Below are 18055 nucleotides of genomic sequence, written 5' to 3'. Positions count from 1 at the left end.
TTATTTTTTATTTAATTTTTAATTTTTTTTTTAGTTTTTATTGTTTGTTTTTAGTTTTTTATTTGTATAACTTTTTGTTCTTTTATATTTTTTAATAATTTTTTAGTTTTTTTTTTTTGTAGTTTAGAGGAAGAGATTGACACAATTGGTAGTTTGAAATGAACATTGACAGTGGTGTAGTAATTTGACAGGGTTATATGTATTTTTCACTCTTTTTTTTTTTCATGAATAATGATTTGACTCTCTCAATACCTTCTCCCAATTTCAAATATAATGGTAAAAAAGTTTAGTTTTTATTTTAAAAACAAAAAAATAAATAAATAACAAAAACAATATATATATATATATATATATATATATATATATTTGCTGAGACATTGGCGACATTAAATGCTACAAAATTTAGTCGAGATTTGAGGTTGCATAAAATAATGCTTGAAAGTGATGCAGTACATATAGATAATGCTTTGAATTCAAGTGGAAGAAACTGGAGCATTTTTCGACAATTCATTGAAGTTATAAAGGTATGTTTTGAATTTTATGCAAAGTTGGCAAAAAAAAAATTTTTTTTTTTTTTTTTTTTTGGAAGAAAGAATGATCCTCATTAATCAGGAAGATGAAACTTGCTCAGCAAGTACAATAGATTGGATGTAGGAAGAACATTGCTCCATTCACAATTCATCTAAAAAATACGAAATAGCAGATTTTACTAAATTACGTGCTGCAAAATTAACAGCTCTGCCAGCATATGTAAATTCCACCCGATGCATGCTTTGGGACTTTACTTTTTGTGTCTTCTAGCAACTGTCCATAGAAACTCCAACTTGGCGAGGTCTGGTTGAGGGCAAAAACTACAATATGAGAGTACCCCTCCAACACTACCTAATGAAAGCCTCTATCCCCACACAAGTTGACCGCATGCCAAGCAGCAATGGCTTCGGCTGTTGTGGGGTCTTCTACAAAAGGAATGGCTTTAGCCAATGCTGCAACTACCCCTCCTAACTCGTTTCGCACCACTACCCCAATACCCGTTTCCTTGAAGTATTATTGAAGGTTGCATCCCAATTTGCTTTCAGCCAACCCACCCTTGGAGCCCGCCAATTAAGGGGAATATTTGCCACTGCTTCTGGACCAATAGGTTCCTCTTGAGGGGTTTTTTCATACTCTGCAACCATGTTCTTAATCGTCATAATGATTTGGCTCGGTGGTTGGAATCTCCCTTTGAAGATGTACTCGTTTCTACGCAACCACAACAAGCGCAAGACTAACATAGCTTCCATAAAACCCTCATTGTCCAGTCTTTCCTTTAGTAACTTAATGAGATGAAACCCGTCACATTCCTCAATCACCATTTTTTGCAACTTGTGCCCACATTCTTGCCAAATTGTAACAGAAGCAGGATAGCTCCACAAAGCATGGAAAGTTGATTCTAAATTCACAAGGCAGAAGGGGCAGAAAGGATCAGAGAGAATACCTTTCCAGAACAGATTCTCCCTTGTCGTTAGGATGTTGCTGCCCAGCTTTCAAAGGAAATTTTTCAGAACAGGTGGCCACTTCCAATCCCACACAATCTTCCAGCGACTCTGGTTTTCACCAGAGTTAGATGACTCGCCTGTGTCATGGTTCCTCCTCTTCATTTCAAGATAATAAGCACTTCGGACCGTAAAACATCCTTTCTTTGACCCCGTCCAAATCAGCTTGTCTTCTTGACTCAAAGGACTTGGCACCACACTACATATCTTTGATGTGTCCATAGGAGTAAAAGTAGCATTGATTAACTCATAGTTCCACCAGCCCGTTGCTGGATCCATCAGAGCAGCAACCGAAGCTCCTCAGGGTAGATTTTGAGCCGAGGAATGTATGCGATGGTCAGAGGATGAAGGAATCTATTTATCACCCCAAATCCTCACCTGCTCACCATTACCGATTCTCCACATCAGCCCTTGCTCTAGCAACGGTCTAGCTTTAAGCATGCTTCGTTATGTAAATGAGGGATTAGCACCCAGCTTAGGACCTTGGCCAGCAAGGAATTTGGTTGTTGGATCAACCTCCAGCCTTGTTTGGCATGGAAAGCTAAGTTGAAGACCTCCAAATCCCATAACCCGAGCCCTCCTCTCTGTTTAGGGAGCAACGCGTCCAGCTCATCCAATGCACTCCTTTAGTAGCAGAGTTATGACCCCACCAAAACCGGTTCATTAGGGTGTGAATCTGCAAACATAGGGATTTAGGGAGCTGGAAAACACTCATACAATATGCCGAAATGGCTTGTACCACAGCCTTGAGCAAGACCTCTCTACCTGCCTGCGAGAAGAATTTATCTTTCCAATCTTCTAACTTCTTGCGAACCCTCGAGACAATTTCAGCAAAAGTTCTTGTCTTAGAATGGCCCACCATAGCCGAGAGGCGAAGATACTTCTCATAGGAGGTTGCTACAAGGATTCCAACTAAGTCCTGGATAAACTCTTTAAGAGCTCTACTCGTGTTCCTGTTGTAATAGATCGAAGTTTTCTCACTATTCAATTGCTACCCTAATGCCAACTCATACCTCTTTAGGAGGTTTAACACAGCACCCCACTCATTAAAATTCGCCTGGCAAAATAAAACCCTATCTTCTGCGAAGAAGAGATAACTTAACTGAACACCCCAAGCTGAAATTGGAACCCCAAAAATTTTTCCCTCAAGGCAGGCTCTTTGGATCAAGGAACTTAACCCCTCCGCACATAGTAGGAAAAGATACGGGGAGAGAGGGTTTCCTTGCCTTAGACCTCTTGTAGGAGTAAAAACTTCCAGCGGGTTCCCGTTGAGAAGGACCACGTAAGAGACCGAGCTGACACATCTCATGACAAGCTGCACCCATTGAACAGCAAAGCCCAACCAAATCATAATGTCTTCCAAGAAGGTCCATTCAACCCGATCATAAGCTTTTGACATATCTAGCTTAATGGCCATATACCCCTTTTTACCTTTCATGCGTGAGCTTATTGTGTGAAGATTCTCGTATGCCACCAAGATGTTATCCGTTATCAATCTCCCTGGCACAAAAGCACTCTAGAAAGGGGAGATGATTTCATCTAACACTAGTTTGAGCCTGATGACAATGGCCTTTGCAATGATTTTATACAATACATTACATAGGCTTATGGGCCTGAAATCGCTCACCAAAACAGCATTATATTTTTTTGGGATCAAAGCTAAGTAAGTGAAGTTTAAGGAGGGGTTGAAAATACCATCATTCAGGAAATTGAGCACCGCCCCACAAACATCTCCGCCCACCGAGTCCTAGTGATGCTGAAAAATAACTAACTCCAAATCCATCCGAACCAGGTGCTATTAGTGGCTGCATTTGGAACAACGCCATCTTGATCTCCTCGAACTGAAAAGGCCTCAAGAGCGCTTCATTCATTTCTGGTGTCACTCTAGGTGGAACAGCCTCCAGAACCCCTTCAATCTCCTGCACCCCTGGAGAAGTGAACAAATTCTTGAAATATTGTGAAAAGACTCCCCCAATGTCTACAGGTAATGTCCATTGATGACCTCTTTCATCCCTTATCATAGCAATGTGGTTTATCTTCCGATGATGTGTGGCCCAAGCATGGAAGAAACTTGTGTTCCTATCCCCCTGCTTGAACCAATTTCGTTTTGCTCTTTGCTACCATTTGATATCTTCCACCTCCAAAAGGTGATCCACCTCCTTTTGCAACTAAAAGATGGCCTCCAAGTTTCCTGGGTGTTCATCCCTTTGCATTTGGTCAAGCTTCTTTGTCATAGATTTTAGCCTTCTAGGCATATCTCCAAATTTATGCGAACTTCATTCAGTAAGAGATTGTCTGCAATGATATAACTCTTCAATGGATGAAGTTATGTTCATGACACTACCTGGCCCCCTTGCATGCCAAGCTTCTCTAACAACATCTACACATTCAGCCTCCTTGTTCTAGCAAGCCTCAAATTTGAACGAAGCTCTTCTCTGACCAGCCCCAGATGGGATAGTCAAGTGAACCCATAATGGTTTGTGATCGGATGTACACACTAGCAGAACTTGAACATCCACCTTAGGGAACCTACTACACCACCCAGGATTTGCTAGAGCCCGGTCTAGTCTTTCTTTTATAAATGCCTCCGATTCCCTTTTATTACACCAAGTGAATTTGGACCCTTTAAAGCCGAGGTCTCCCAACCTACAATCCACCAAAGCAAAGTGAAAATAACCCATTTGAGCTGCACTTTGGATTAGCCCCCATTCTTCTCTGATAAATCTAGAATCTCATTGTAGTCCCCCAAGCAAAGCCAGTCCTGGGGGGAATAAGTTTGGAGATGACGAAGGATTGTCCAGGAGTCTGCTCGTACACCACAGTCTGGATTCCCATGAAAACCGGTAAACTTCCATGGTTCCTCCGAACTTGTTAGCGAGACTCTAGCACAAATATGCCTTACAGAGTTACAGAGAAGTTAATAATGTCAACCACTGCAGGATCTCTCCATAAAAGAGCAAGACCCCCACTCTTCCCAACCGGCTCAACCGTGAGCATACCACTAAATTTTAGTTTGTTCTGAATAACCTACATCCTATTGTTTCTCAATTTTGTTTCCATGAGAAACACTAGGGGGCTTCTTGTCCTTCACCCAACACTGAAGTTCCCGAACTGTTCGAGGGTGCCCGAGCCCAACTCAAGAGACTCATAATGAGCGGCGGTGTTGCCTTGCAACCACCGCCAAATCATTAACACCACCAGAAGAATTCGATTCATGCCCCTCAGCCGAGGCAAAAAATTGAGACTCCTGTGGGGTTGAATAGCAAATACTAACCTCCTGCAACGGGAAGCTCGAGCCTTTCAACCGTGAATCTTTTGTTAGCTCAAAATCTACAGTTGAGTTTTGAGGTCCCTCCATCACCGGGGCAATCACTTCCATAGTTGCCAACAGTAGGACTGTTAGCCTCTCAGGCTGAGAATCCACTAACCCTCTGGCCATTCTCTTCCAACCACGAACTCGTTATCCATTGGACTCATCGAGTGAATATCCACTTTGTTGACGCCTGAGAATTCCCTCTCCTTTCTTTTCCTGTATTGGTGTGACTCTTTGGGGGGGAGAGTTTATGGACAAATCTCGAATGGTGGAGCTTTCCACGTGCCCCCTAGAGTCTTGACTTTCCTGCACTGGGCCACTAGTCAAGTTACCACGTGTATTGGGGGCGATCTGTGGACAGTTAATATATGAGTCAGCCTTGGACTTCTTGGGCTGGTGTGACTCTTTGGGGGGGGGGGGGGGGAGTTTCTGGACAAATCCCGAATGGGTGGAGCTTTCCACGTGCCCCCTAGAGTCTTGACTTTCCTGTACTGGGCCACTAGTCAAGTTACCACGTGTATTGGGGGCGATCTGTGGCCAGTTAATGGATGAGTCAGCCTTAGACTCCTTGGGCCGATAGGAAGTTCTCACAAATCCTTTGTCACTCGTGGGCTTCCTCCGATCTCCCACGTGGCCCACTACCTGCATGGTCCCAGAATTCGAACCACACCCATTTTTCTTCTCTAAGAGAGCCGTTACTTTCCCTGTATTACCATCTTTATTCCCTCATTTCCTTCCTTTTTGAGACACCCCAGCAGAAGCTGAAGATGTGCCCCCCACATTATGGCTGGGAATGAGCGGCAAAATTCTTGGGATATTGGACGGATCCTTCGGAATCCTTTTACTAGGAAACTTCTTTTTTTTCCTCTGACTTTCCAAGCTGAGCTTGCGTAGGAACATGCAACCAAGGGGGAGATTGACGTTTCAAAATGGAAGGTGAGTGCTTTCCGGGATTTGCCTGCATCTCTCCCGTTAGCTGTTGAATTTCCTTTTCTGGCATTTTGTCAACCGGTTCTGAATCCTGGCCGGAGGTAAAGAGCTCCGAGGAAGGAGAACGTTTAAACCGCTGTCCCTCAGAGAACCCCAGGTGCTTTGACTGGTCATCAGCTCTCAGCCGGTGACCCCAACCTTCCGACCCCCAGTCTTCCAACCCCCAGTCATGATTCGGTTGCCTAGTATTGACCTCTGAACAGCCTTTAGGCCCATGGATGATTCAACCACAACGGAAGCAAAAAACTGGTAGCATCTCGTATTTGAACGAGACCCAGCGTGTGTTCCCTGAGATGATCAACGACCTCCCCCGCTCTAGGGGCTAATATAGATTGATCGCCACCCTGATTCGAAGGTAGCGACCCCAACCCACATCTTCTTCTGCCACTGCAATGTCCTCCACCCTGCCTATAGAGCTCCCAATTTGGTTTCCCACTGCCCTATTCATACAGCCTAGCGGCATGTCGTGTACCTAGATCCATATGGGTGAAAAAGAGAAATTCATCTGCGAGGGGGAGATCTGTCCATCAAACTCATTGAGGATTAGAAGAGTGCGGTCATACGGCCAAGGTCGTCCTGCCATCACCTTCTGTTTATCACCCTCTTCAGAGAACTCAAACAGCCATAGATTTTCCTATATTTCTTTGAAAACCACCCTGCCAGCTGGTCTCCAAATACGCATAAGAATGGCTTTGAACGCCTCCTTATTTAACTTCTTTGGTGCTCCCAATCTTCCCACAAGACATCGGGATCCCTTGACTTGGAGTTCTTGAGTAGACTCATCCGCAATCCGGAGATCTCTTAGTTCTCCTTCCGTCAAAGGCAAACCCCCAAGAAAATTCTCATTACATTCTGTCATCTTCTTTGCCTGGTTCAGAGAGAAGGATAGAAGCAAAGGGCCCGTAATCACTCCTTACTCTGGTCACCGGAAAGGAGACTCAATAGAAATCATAGTTTGCTGGGAGAAAAAGTTTTGTCATCTAAGCATGCAAAGTTGGCAAATTGGTTAAAAGGGAAGCAAATGTTGCATCTCATAATTTAGCTAAAGTAGTAACGCAACATATTATTGAGAAAGTTTGGATGGACGAAATTCTTAATGGTATTATTTGATAGTATGCTAGTCAAGCGACACACTCTTTTTTAATATTTATAATGAAAGCTTCCGATTGATTTTTTTTTTTTTTAACAAAAACTTGATCGAGTTTTGATTTGGTTGTTCTTTTTTAATATATTTATTTTTACAAATGATTAGGGATTATTCAATATATGAATTTGAACAAGGAACTTAAGATTGAATCCTGCTTATACTAATGGTGCGTTTGGGATTGCGATTTTGTAAAAAAAAACTGCAATTTTAAACCAAATCGCATAAAATAAACCGTTTAGGAATTGTATTTTTAAAAAATTGGAATTTGAAAACACAAAAAACTACTTTTTTTAATTGCAAGTAATTTGGTGTTTTTATGAAAACGCAAAATTTTAAAGACTAACATGAGATTTTAAATGCCAAACTGCGATTTTGTCAAATGCTTAATTGCATTTTTAAAAATTTCATTTTCAAATTGCATATTTTAAAAATCGTTATTTTTAAATTGCATTTTTTAATATTGCAAATCCAAACGGACGGTAAGAGGTTTAAGAAGGAAAAAAAGAAAAAGAAGAAGAAGAGGATTTGCATGGGCTTTTCAGTTTCAAAGCCAAGGCCCAGCTTAATTGGAAGTACAGAAATCGAAATATTTCCGTGAGGCAGGCCGTCAGCCCCTCTTTCTCCCTCCCCCTTATCCATTTTTTTATCGCCAAAACAGCAATTGGGAACACACCTCTCCTCCTCTCTTCTCTTCCTGCCACCAATGCTGTAACTCTCTCTCTCTCTCTCGTCTATCTATGTAGAGAGACACTTCTAACAATCTTAAACATTGAACAGAAAACGAACAACAACTGACAAAATAGTACGAGGAGTGGAGTAGGATGTCGTGTTTGCTTCCACAGTTTAAGTGCCAACCCGATACCTTCTCCATTCAATTCAGAACTCACCACCACACTGTCACTACCATCCACCCCCATACGCACACATGTAAGTTACTCTGTCAGAACTCAAATGGGTATCCTGTTTTTTTTTTTTTTTTTGGTTCTTTGGATGTTAATTTTTCATTTTGTCCAATTCTGCATTCTTACGCTTTGTATTCATGAATTAGCAACTAATGTGGATTGTATCTCAATGTGTGGAGAATCCAACAAGTTGTTTTTTAGGTAGTTCAGCTGATGCTGTTCTTTCTTTGCTTAAGTTGGTTATTTTGTTTATGGGCATTTCGTAATTGTTTCACGTAATGACAAAAGTCGACTTCCAGCTGAATTGGTCCTCAGGGCGTTTATATTTTGCTGTTGTGGCATTAGGTACTCATTGGGAAATCTTGTGGGAATCTGTGAATAATTACCTTGTACATTAAGTTTATTTGTAAAAAAAAATTGTATTACAACCCCAATGGGTTGGCTCAAGTGGTAAGGGCTTTGGTCTTTATGGCATCCCCATCAGATCTAAGGTTCGAATCCTTTTGGGTTCAAATAATTCCTTAAGGTTACGCCCGCCGGCGAAGCCAGAATTCATGTGGAGGGGCCTCTTTGCACGGGTCTGGGGTCTGCCCGTAGGGATGAGCACACGAAGTGGCCTTGCCTTGGAGGGATTCCCCTTAAAAAAAAATTGTATTAGAACCAAATGTGTTTACAAGTACGAAACTATTTTAGTACAACTTTTATGGATGCGTATTTCTTATCCAGTTCATGTCAAACAAAATTAAGTGTAATCCAATAATATTTTGGTCATAATTTCTTTAGGTAAAGGGCATTTGATATTTTGGGTTGTTTTTTATGCATGGAAAAAAAAAAAATACATTGTCCACTTTCAATATTATTCAAAGCAAGGTATTGCCAAAGTGCCTTGGTCCTCCGGACAGACGTAATTTGCTTTTGTGGACTTAGGTAGTCATTCAGAGATCTTATTTGAATGTATAAGTATCATGTATTAAGCCTTTTAAGTACAATCAAAAGTTTTTACAAGTTCAATTCCATTGAGTACAATGTTTTGGTGCATAGTTCTGAAAGAATTCATATCATACATTTTAGTGTCATCCAATAATCTTTGAATCATAATTTTCTCTTGCTCAGAAAAAAAGAATCGTAATTTTCTTATAGTTTCGTTTTTGACAATGAAAGGCGAAAGCATTTTTAGAGTCTGTGCCTGAGGTTCAAATCGTGGTATTCCTCGATTGAGCCATAAAGGGACTTAGAATGGTTATTCGCTTCTCATTCCCCATTTTGATCTACAAGTTCCTGATTTGAATCTTGCACCTTAAAGCCTTATCCTTTGTTCTGCCTTTTTATTCCTTTTTGTTTTTTTTTTCAATAGAACTTCTTGTCATAGCCTGTGCATCTGAATGTTTTGTTATTTCTATAACTGGAGATATATTTAGTAAGTTGTACAGAGCTATACCTAAGTAAAGTGGACAAAGATACTATTGAGCTAATGCATATTGGAGAGTGTGATAATTAGGTATATTCTATAAACATATAGGTAAGATGACTAGATATAGTACGATAAATTGTTATACAAAACTTAATCAGTATATGCTATTTTATTATGCTTTGAAAACAATTGATCTGTCACTCTACTGATATTAGTGAGCATCCAGAAAAAATAGCATCTTGAGGCCAGTCTGCAGTTGCTTAGGCAATCACCTTATTATGTCTAGTTTTGGCAATCTATGCTCTCGCTTTGGACAACCATCTATCTGCCAGCAATCTTGTTTCTTCTTACAATCAAATGCTCTTTATCAATGACTGAAAAGAAAGGTGCATTCCCAAACTAGTTATTAAGTATATTATGTCTTGCTACGCCTCTCTGAAGGCTTATGCTTCTAATTATCAAGGGCTCTATCTTAGGTAATGGGATGTCAGTAAAGTTCCTTCTATAGCTCATTTTTGGCCTAATATCTAACTTCATGGGCCATGTACTTTTAGATAGTTAGGTTTATTCCTACTTATCAAAAAAGATAGTTAGGTTTATTCCTGTCTCTTCATTTCCTGGTTTATCTAAGTGGTTGATCTGGGTTCAGACCTTGATTACACACTGCTTTCATTTTCAGCTGGGAACAAGGGATATGTAAATGTCTCCAGGACCTTGTTTATTGATTTTCAGTGACCAATTTATTTGTTCTTAAACATATTGACTTGGAATATAGCCTCTGTGTCACATAACTTTCTGTTAGATGATTTTCCTTCAAGGCACTTCAACATAGCTTGCTGAGTTGCATTTAACATTTATCAGCATAAAATTTCTCAAAGCTGTTCACATACATAGGATCATACTTATTGAACTGAATTCAGCAAAGTTTTATTGGTTTGTTATGTTTTTAGCTGGCGTATAGTGTCTTAAATCTTAGTGGCATTATTTTGGTTATGATCAATTGGTTGGAATGTGCAGCAAAAACTAGAGAGCCTGTTTGTTTCGGAGTGCAATGCGTTTTATCCGCTACATCACCTTCAACATCAACAGGAACTACTACAGTGCTTAATATGGAGAAGCTGAGATTACCTTCTTTAGAAACTAATTCTGACTCATTCACTGCAAACAGACCGTGGACGTATATGGGGGCAATTGGTCCACCCACAGTGGTCAGAATTGTTATATTTGGTGTATTTACTAATGAAAGATTAAGATTTTTGTATTAGGTTTGAACTTCGTATTTTTGTTTAATTGTTCTTTTTTAGGATAATAAAGTTGCAGAAGTTACCTCTTTTCTGGAATTACTTGGCGTGCAGACATTGGTTGCAATTTCTATATTTTTCTTTTCTCTCTTTTTTTCTTAGCAGTGCATTTGGTCTTAGCTGGGACCAAGTTGAGCATTTTTCAGGCATATTGTGCTAGTATTTGGAGCCAATAGCCTATCTGCATGATTTTAGAGAAATAGACTGTTCCCAACAATCGGTTGAGTTGTCAATTAACTTACAAATAATTACTATTCTAAATTCAATTCATTGGTATGCTGGTTAGATTCTCATACCATTATGATAAAATTTATGGCTACCCGTTGACTAGCATCCTCCCCTTGCTATATCTAAAATTTGTTGCTATCATCTAATGGTCTATTTGTTAAGCAATCTTTTTGAAATAGTCGCCACATTTTTTTTTTTTTGCTTGGTACTACCTCTTTGATGTGCTGGATATTTTTAAGGTTAAAATTCAATTAGCTTTGCTGTTTATCTTCAGGCAAAATTTGAAGCAACATTAGCAACAGAAACACTTATTACAAGTGAAGAGGCTGTAATAGCTGCAGCTGCTGCTGAAGCTGTTACTCTTGCCAAAGCGGCTGTCAAGTTTGCAAAGGATGCAGCCCTGCTGGCTAAAAATAACCACTCTGCAAAAGCAGATAGTACGTCACCAATTTCTTCCGAACCTGATACTTTACTTTTCAACTGGGTTCAGCACATGAAAACTGATCGAGCTGGTATAGTAGGAGATCCCATGGGAGCTGAAGCAGGACTGTTGGAAGACCATTTGATGCAACGTGCCACAAAGGAGTCTGATGATGTGGAGCCAACAGATAAGGAGCTTGAACTTCTGCAAGAACAACTTCCCAAGAGTGTAGCTGTAAGATCAAGGCGCCAAATAGAACGAAAAGCCAAAAGAGCCAAAGCAGCAGTGAAGGCTGCTGCCAATGTTGTGTCTGTGAAACCTGGTTCTACCAGCCGGAAAAAGCGTGCTTCCTTACAAGATGTAGACTACTCTGATCCGCTGCGTTACTTGAGAGCAACTACCAGCACTTCTAGGCTTCTTACTTCCACTGAAGAATTGGAGTTGTCTGAAGGAATACAGGTGTGATTCACTCATGAGTTTTGGAATTACTTTGATATAATTTACCCTTATCTTGGTTAATATCAGTTCAGATGATAATACTAGAAAGATGGTCATGTGGAGCGATCTGAAGAGTGCAGGCTTACAATTTTTGTTGAAAATATAGTGTTGGCAATTTCAGACAACTAGAAGTAGACTACAAAACATACCAATTGAGTTTCCATTTCCTCTTTAGTATGAGAAATTTAAAAGCAACCAAGGGAAAAATATTGTTGGGATTTTTGGCATGATTTTAGATATTATTTCCTGCCCCATTTTCTCTGATTTCTGATTCTATTCTGGTGTCTCTGCTATCACCAATATAATTCAGGACCTGTTGAAACTGGAAAAGCTCCATGAGGAACTCACTGAGCGATTTGGTGGTAAGCCCACCTTTGTGCAATGGGCTGCAGCTGCAGGAGTTGATCAGATGACCCTGAGGAAGCGCTTAAACTACGGTATTCTTTGCAAAGACAAAATGATTAAAAGCAACGTACGGCTTGTTATATCAATTGCAAAAAATTATCAGGGGGCTGGGATGAATCTCGAAGATCTTGTTCAGGTATTTATCTTTTTTCTGCAAGCAACCAAAGGAATTGACCTTTTAACCTAATGTAAAAATCCTCATATAGGGAAAAATATGAATGTTTTACAGTCCAGTAGCTTTGAGGTTTCTAATATTTATCCTCATTGACTTGCAGGAAGGATGTCGAGGTCTTGTAAGAGGTGCAGAGAAGTTTGATGCTTCAAAGGGTTTTAAGTTCTCAACCTATGCTCACTGGTGGATTAAACAGGCAGTTCGGAAATCTCTGTCCGATCAGTCCAGGACAATTCGCTTACCCGTGAGTTTCCCTTTTGTATTCAATTTATATCCTCTTATATCAAGCATGAAATCCATTGAGGATTTTCACATGCTTCTTACTTTTACTAACTTATAATGTTATCTTTATACTTATATGCGTAGCTTTTTTGCATTCTTTTTTTTTTTAATATTTTTGGATAAACAGTTTCACATGGTGGAGGCAACCTACAGAGTGAAGGAGGCTAGAAAACAATTCTATAGTGAAAATGGAAGACATCCTAATGATAAAGAAGTTGCTGAGGCAACAGGGCTGTCAATGAAGAGGCTTACAGCTGTATTACTGACTCCAAAAGCTCCTAGATCTTTGGAGCAGAAGATTGGCATCAACCAGAATCTTAAACCTTCGGTCCGTCTTATTTCTCTACCACTTCACCATTGGGGCTGTAATCTTTCTTTCAAATTTAAACCCAAGGGATAGCTCAATCGACTAGGGATCTCGCCTCATGAAACAGAAGTCACTAGTTCGAATCTCCTCTTAAAAAAAGAAAAAGAAAAAGAAAAATTCATATAAATTTTGTCACCTTATTGCAGTTCACATATTTTCTTGCCTGAAAAATTGCTATTAGATTTTGCTGATGGGTTTCAAGTGCCTTTTTTTACCAGGAAGTAATTTCAGATCCCGATGCAGAAACAGCAGAAGATCTGCTGACGAAGCAATTCATGAAGCAGGACCTGGAGAGTGTACTAGACAGTCTCAATCCGAGAGAGAAGCAGGTCATCAGATGGAGGTTTGGAATGGAGGATGGAAGGATGAAGACATTGCAAGAGATAGGGGAGTCGATGGGTGTTAGTAGAGAGAGAATTAGGCAAATCGAGTCATGTGCATTCCGTAAACTGAAGAACAAAAAGAGAACCAAACATTTGCAGCAATATGTGCTTTCATAAGTCTATACACAGAAAGATTGCAGAAGACCGGAGCTAGCTTACTTGAGGCCCAAAAAGGCTTGTCTTGCATTTATCTATGTTTATAACTTGCTTCTTCTTTTCTTTTCTTTTTTCATTTTGCAGGACGGAAATGTAAGCCTCATTTCAGGATTCAGAAGAGAGTTGTTCTGTATAGAAACTAAAGCATTTTTGCTGTAAGCCTCATTTTGAAATTAAGCATTTTTTTCCTCTTTCTTTGATGTAGCAAATGCAAAGTAGTTGTTGACACTTACAACAGAAGTTTCAAAATCTTTGCTCAAAGTCTTAGAGCATCTCTAGTAGTAGTGGCTATTTTAATTATTACATTTTTAATACAAATTTCAACGGATTATCTAATTCATTCTCTACTTTAAATATATTTTTTCAATTTTTTTTTATTTTTTATTTTTTGAACAAAATATCTGAAGATTTCATTAATCAAAGATCACGAGTATAAAATTCTTACATCACAACGTATAAACCTCTGTAAAATCATAGCCACATGCTATTAGGTTATACAGTCATAAATATAAACAAAATTTTTACAATAAAATGCTATTTATGATTTACATCTTTCGCTGACCCATGTACAAAAATAGTTAAAGAACAGATCTGCTCCGAGCAGACTAGATTTAAGACAATGGTAGTCCAATGTTCTAAAAAAATTTATTTAAACCGGCCGTAAAAGATAACTCCTCACACCTGACTAACCTTCATCCCATAGATCGCCCATAAGGGCAGATATAAAGAGAATAAAATTCTTATTCAAAATAAAAACACAACCAGAAAACAGTAATAGTGGCTAGTGGGGAGATGAACGGCACAATACGGAGGTAGATGGACGAATGCATAGTGAAGAGGTCAAAATTGTTGATTTGGTAAAAAAAAAATACCTACAAACAAAAGAAAAAAAACAAAACGAAACTGAGAGGGTAGGAGCGAAATTTAAGAGTGGGTGGGATTTCCAAATTGATATTTGTGACATTGCCTTCAAAAGTATGAGGTTGAAGTGATGGTTCACCTATATTATCTTTCTTTCTTTCTTTTTTTTTTTTTTTTTTAAGCGTTACATTTTTGTTATATGTTTTTATACTTTTAATAATTTTAAGAAATTTTGGGTATTTTAAGCCAAATTTTTGCACATATATGTCATGTATGTAAATTTCTGTCCATCTTAACACCAATATGTTGAGATTATGTGCAAAAACAAGATTGTGCAGTAAAAAATAAAAATCCAAAAATCAATATCAAACTTTATAAAGAACATAGGAATAATAATACTATTTTAAAATAAACTATAAGGGTATGAGCACCAACTTGGTTGTATGACCATTCCTTGACTATTGTGCAACATTTTCTTATTGCTAATCCAATGGAAAATCATGGCCAGCTTTCAGGGATTATAAGCCCTTCAAGTCTTCTTACCAATTACTAAATATATAAAATTGGCTTCAAAAAGGCATGTAACCATTGTCATCTCATAACCGTCACAAATTACTATTTAATTATAATTGATTCCACGAACAATTGTAATTGTACTACTTTATATTTTTTTATTAATGTAATTAATTCCTAACACAATTTTTAATATTGAATTTTAATTCCTCAATGAAATGTTTCGTAGTAAAATTAAAGTCAATGATATTGTCATTTTAATTCTTTACATCTTTATCCTTGAATACCCAAATTAATTGCATAATTATTTTTGTACATGTGAAATCTTATCTCACTATGTATATAAATATTTTAGTAACTCTTACAAAAATGCAATGGCCATAAAATTGAGAATAAGTACTCTATTAAATCTACCTCAATGAGAAATTTTTAATTCTTTAAATAAAAGGACTAGATCATTCTTGAGAAAGGTGTTCCTGCAATACTACATGTGATCACCTAACGCACCGAGAATTTTGACTGCAGTAAAGGCCTCACTTTTAAATATATCAAAATAATATCTACTTAATATTTGAGTTCACAATCCTATAAGGATTTAGAATAAATAACATAAGAAGTTTAGGAGTAACAATCTTTCCTTTTTGATAGTGTTTTAAATGGATGACAACTCTTGTAGTTCGTTCAATGCATTGCATCAGTATGCTTCTGCACCAACACATCAATTTGAAAGTCACCACTTCACTCGATCAAGATAGATTATCATGATTGATGTATAACAGTCTTCGCAAATGAAATGCCCAGCTCCATTATTGACTACAAACATAAGATTATGAATTTGCAAGGTTTATGGTTTATGATATTCTGTGTGACAATCTCATCACTCACACCATAAACCATATTCAATACAGCTCACGAACCATTTACATGCACATAATAAATAATCAATTAAGATAAGCATGTAAAAGGTTATATGCCATATGCATGCCATATGCTCAATTAAATAAATGAGTGAATAATAACTTTATCCAATATAAATTTAAATGTCTTACAAGTGCATTGAAGTTTAGGACATTATTCCTAACACAATATCTAATAGAGAGATTAAGGGAAAAATACAATTAACCCCCTCAAAGTTTGACCACTTTTTCAATCTTGCATCCAATGTTTAAAAATTTGCAATGTGCCCTAACAAAGGTCTTGTTTGTTACCTCCGCTGATATTGCGACCATTGCCAACGAGAGTTTGTACGGAGCAGAAGTACGTGAAGAGCGAGCATAGAAAGAGCAATTTCAAGAAAGAGCTAGCTATGGCCTGGGATTCGCTGTACAATTAGAGAAAGCGAAAGAAGAAACAGATCAAAACAAATAAACGTATTAGACGAATCGGTTTAGTCTCCAGCTGAACCAGCTCGCCATACCAAACTGCCGCCGCCACCTCCTCCATCATCCGTTTTCCATATTCTATTGCGAATCAAACCCATTTACCCACAAGCCCAAAACAATGAAAATGAAAATAACTGAGGGTAAAATTGAGAAGCTTGCATGGAAAAAATCACGTGCGAAGCATGTGAGTTCATTTTCGTCAGAGCAGTCGGAAATCACTAACAGATTGGCCACATTGACAAATTTGAAAACTTCGTTGCGGCACATTGTAAATTTTTAAACATTAGAAACAAGATTGAAAAAGTGGTCAAATTTTGAGGGGGTTAATTGTATTTTCTCCTAAGATTAAATTGCAACGAACAAATAGTTTGATAGAGTCAAGTGACACAAATAGCAGTTTAAAGGTGTTTTTGTAAAATGTATGTTATTTTGAGGGGTAAGTATATTCTTTTCTTACTGTTTATAATTGAACTTGAATATATATATTATGATTAATTTTTCTTGTGCAGTAAACAGAATTGTCATTTAATTTTTAATTTGTGATATTGGCTGAACAGAATTATTCAACCCCATCTAGGCTAATTTATAGATTTCTCCAAATCATTCTTAACATTCAGTATTTATCGCCACAAGGAGCTAGAATTTAGCTCTATTTGGTAATACGTTTTGGAGAGTTTTTTTTTTTTTTTTTTTTTTTTAATTTTATTTGAAAAAGTATTTTAATGTAACATAAATGTATAAACTGTATCTGTATTTCAAAAAGTATTGTATGTGTTGTCTGTTAATATTTTTATTTTGTGAAGATAAAATAAAAAATAAAAAATAAAAATTTTTTAACAGAGTTATTCGTCATTTGTACAATAAAGAGCTACGATTTGTAAATTGTAATGGTCAGGATAGATTTTTCATTTTCAAGTAATTCAAACTTATGAAAATAATTTCTCATAGATATATGATACTTTTACAACTTCTATATAAATTTTATATAACTTTAACAACATTTTTTAAAATCAACTATTAGATATGTAGGACCCACATGTAGAAAAATAGATCAAATTGTTAATTTGAAAAAAAGTTGTTGAAGTTATACAACAATCATTTCTCATTTTATGCAAAATGTTCATCATGGTGAATAAATCGAGAAATAATTCTTGTACATATCTTTTCTAAATTAACTATTAGATCTGTAGGATCCATAAGAACTCACAGTTGGGTCATACAAATCCAATGGTTGATTTAAAAAAGAGATGTACAAAAGATGAACATGTAACATGTCTCGAATAAATTACTAAGAGATGTGTTATTTGTACACACATTCACATTTGGTGTGAGACCCAATTCATATGCATGGGTCCCACACAAAATGTGAGTGTGTGTATAAAAATGTGTGTACAAAGAGAAATGATCAAAACACTCACAATGCACAACAATGATATTTGTACACGGTGAGTGATCCTTGCACTATTTGTGCACAACAATGGCACAACACTAAGGCACATTGGGGTGGGACCCAATGTATGGGCCCCACCCCAATGTGCCTTGGTGTTGTGCCATTGTTGTACACAAAGAGTGCAAGGATCACTCACCGTATACAAATATCATTAAGAAATGATCCCTACACTCAATTCTCACAACAACCTTACAACAAGCTGATGTGGCTTGTAATATTTTATTATTTTTTTGTTTTGTTTTCATTTCTTTTTGTAAAAAAATAATAAAATATTACCAGTCACATCAGCTTGTTGTGGGGCTGTTGTGAGAAATGAGTGTAGGGATCATTTCTCAATATCA

At 37.7% G+C, this 18055-nt stretch overlaps 1 protein-coding gene across 3 annotated transcripts; it reads left to right on the top strand.

Annotated features, from left to right (window-relative positions):
- The first annotated feature begins 7602 nt into the window (after positions 1–7602).
- Positions 7603–13688, top strand: LOC133864531 (RNA polymerase sigma factor sigB). Of its 3 annotated transcripts, none has more exons than XM_062300899.1 (8): positions 7603–7909; positions 10313–10503; positions 11099–11261; positions 11346–11704; positions 12054–12284; positions 12424–12564; positions 12730–12930; positions 13188–13688. In XM_062300899.1, the coding sequence occupies exons 1-8, from the start codon at positions 7804–7806 to the stop codon at positions 13467–13469; spliced, it is 1674 nt and encodes a 557-aa protein (XP_062156883.1). In that variant the 5' UTR covers positions 7603–7803; the 3' UTR covers positions 13470–13688. The 3 variants fall into 3 exon arrangements, with proteins under 3 accessions (XP_062156883.1, XP_062156882.1, XP_062156881.1); XM_062300898.1 differs by having other exon boundaries at positions 11343–11704; XM_062300897.1 differs by having other exon boundaries at positions 7611–7690; positions 7760–7909; positions 11099–11704.
- Positions 13689–18055: the final 4367 nt, after the last annotated feature.

This window comes from Alnus glutinosa, chromosome 3 (assembly GCF_958979055.1).
Source record: "Alnus glutinosa chromosome 3, dhAlnGlut1.1, whole genome shotgun sequence".
In the NCBI taxonomy this organism is placed as follows: Eukaryota; Viridiplantae; Streptophyta; class Magnoliopsida; order Fagales; family Betulaceae; genus Alnus; species Alnus glutinosa.
The sequence above is the reverse complement of the archived record's forward strand: the minus strand, read 5'-3'. Positions and strand labels throughout refer to the sequence as shown.

Coding starts and splice junctions, on each gene's coding strand:
- LOC133864531 (XM_062300897.1), top strand. CDS start 7,804: ATGTCGTGTTTGCTTCCACAGTTTAAGTGCCAACCCGATACCTTCTCC. Junction 11,705..12,053: donor AGTTGTCTGAAGGAATACAG/GTGTGATTCACT, acceptor AATATAATTCAG/GACCTGTTGAAACTGGAAAA. Junction 12,285..12,423: donor ATCTCGAAGATCTTGTTCAG/GTATTTATCTTT, acceptor ATTGACTTGCAG/GAAGGATGTCGAGGTCTTGT.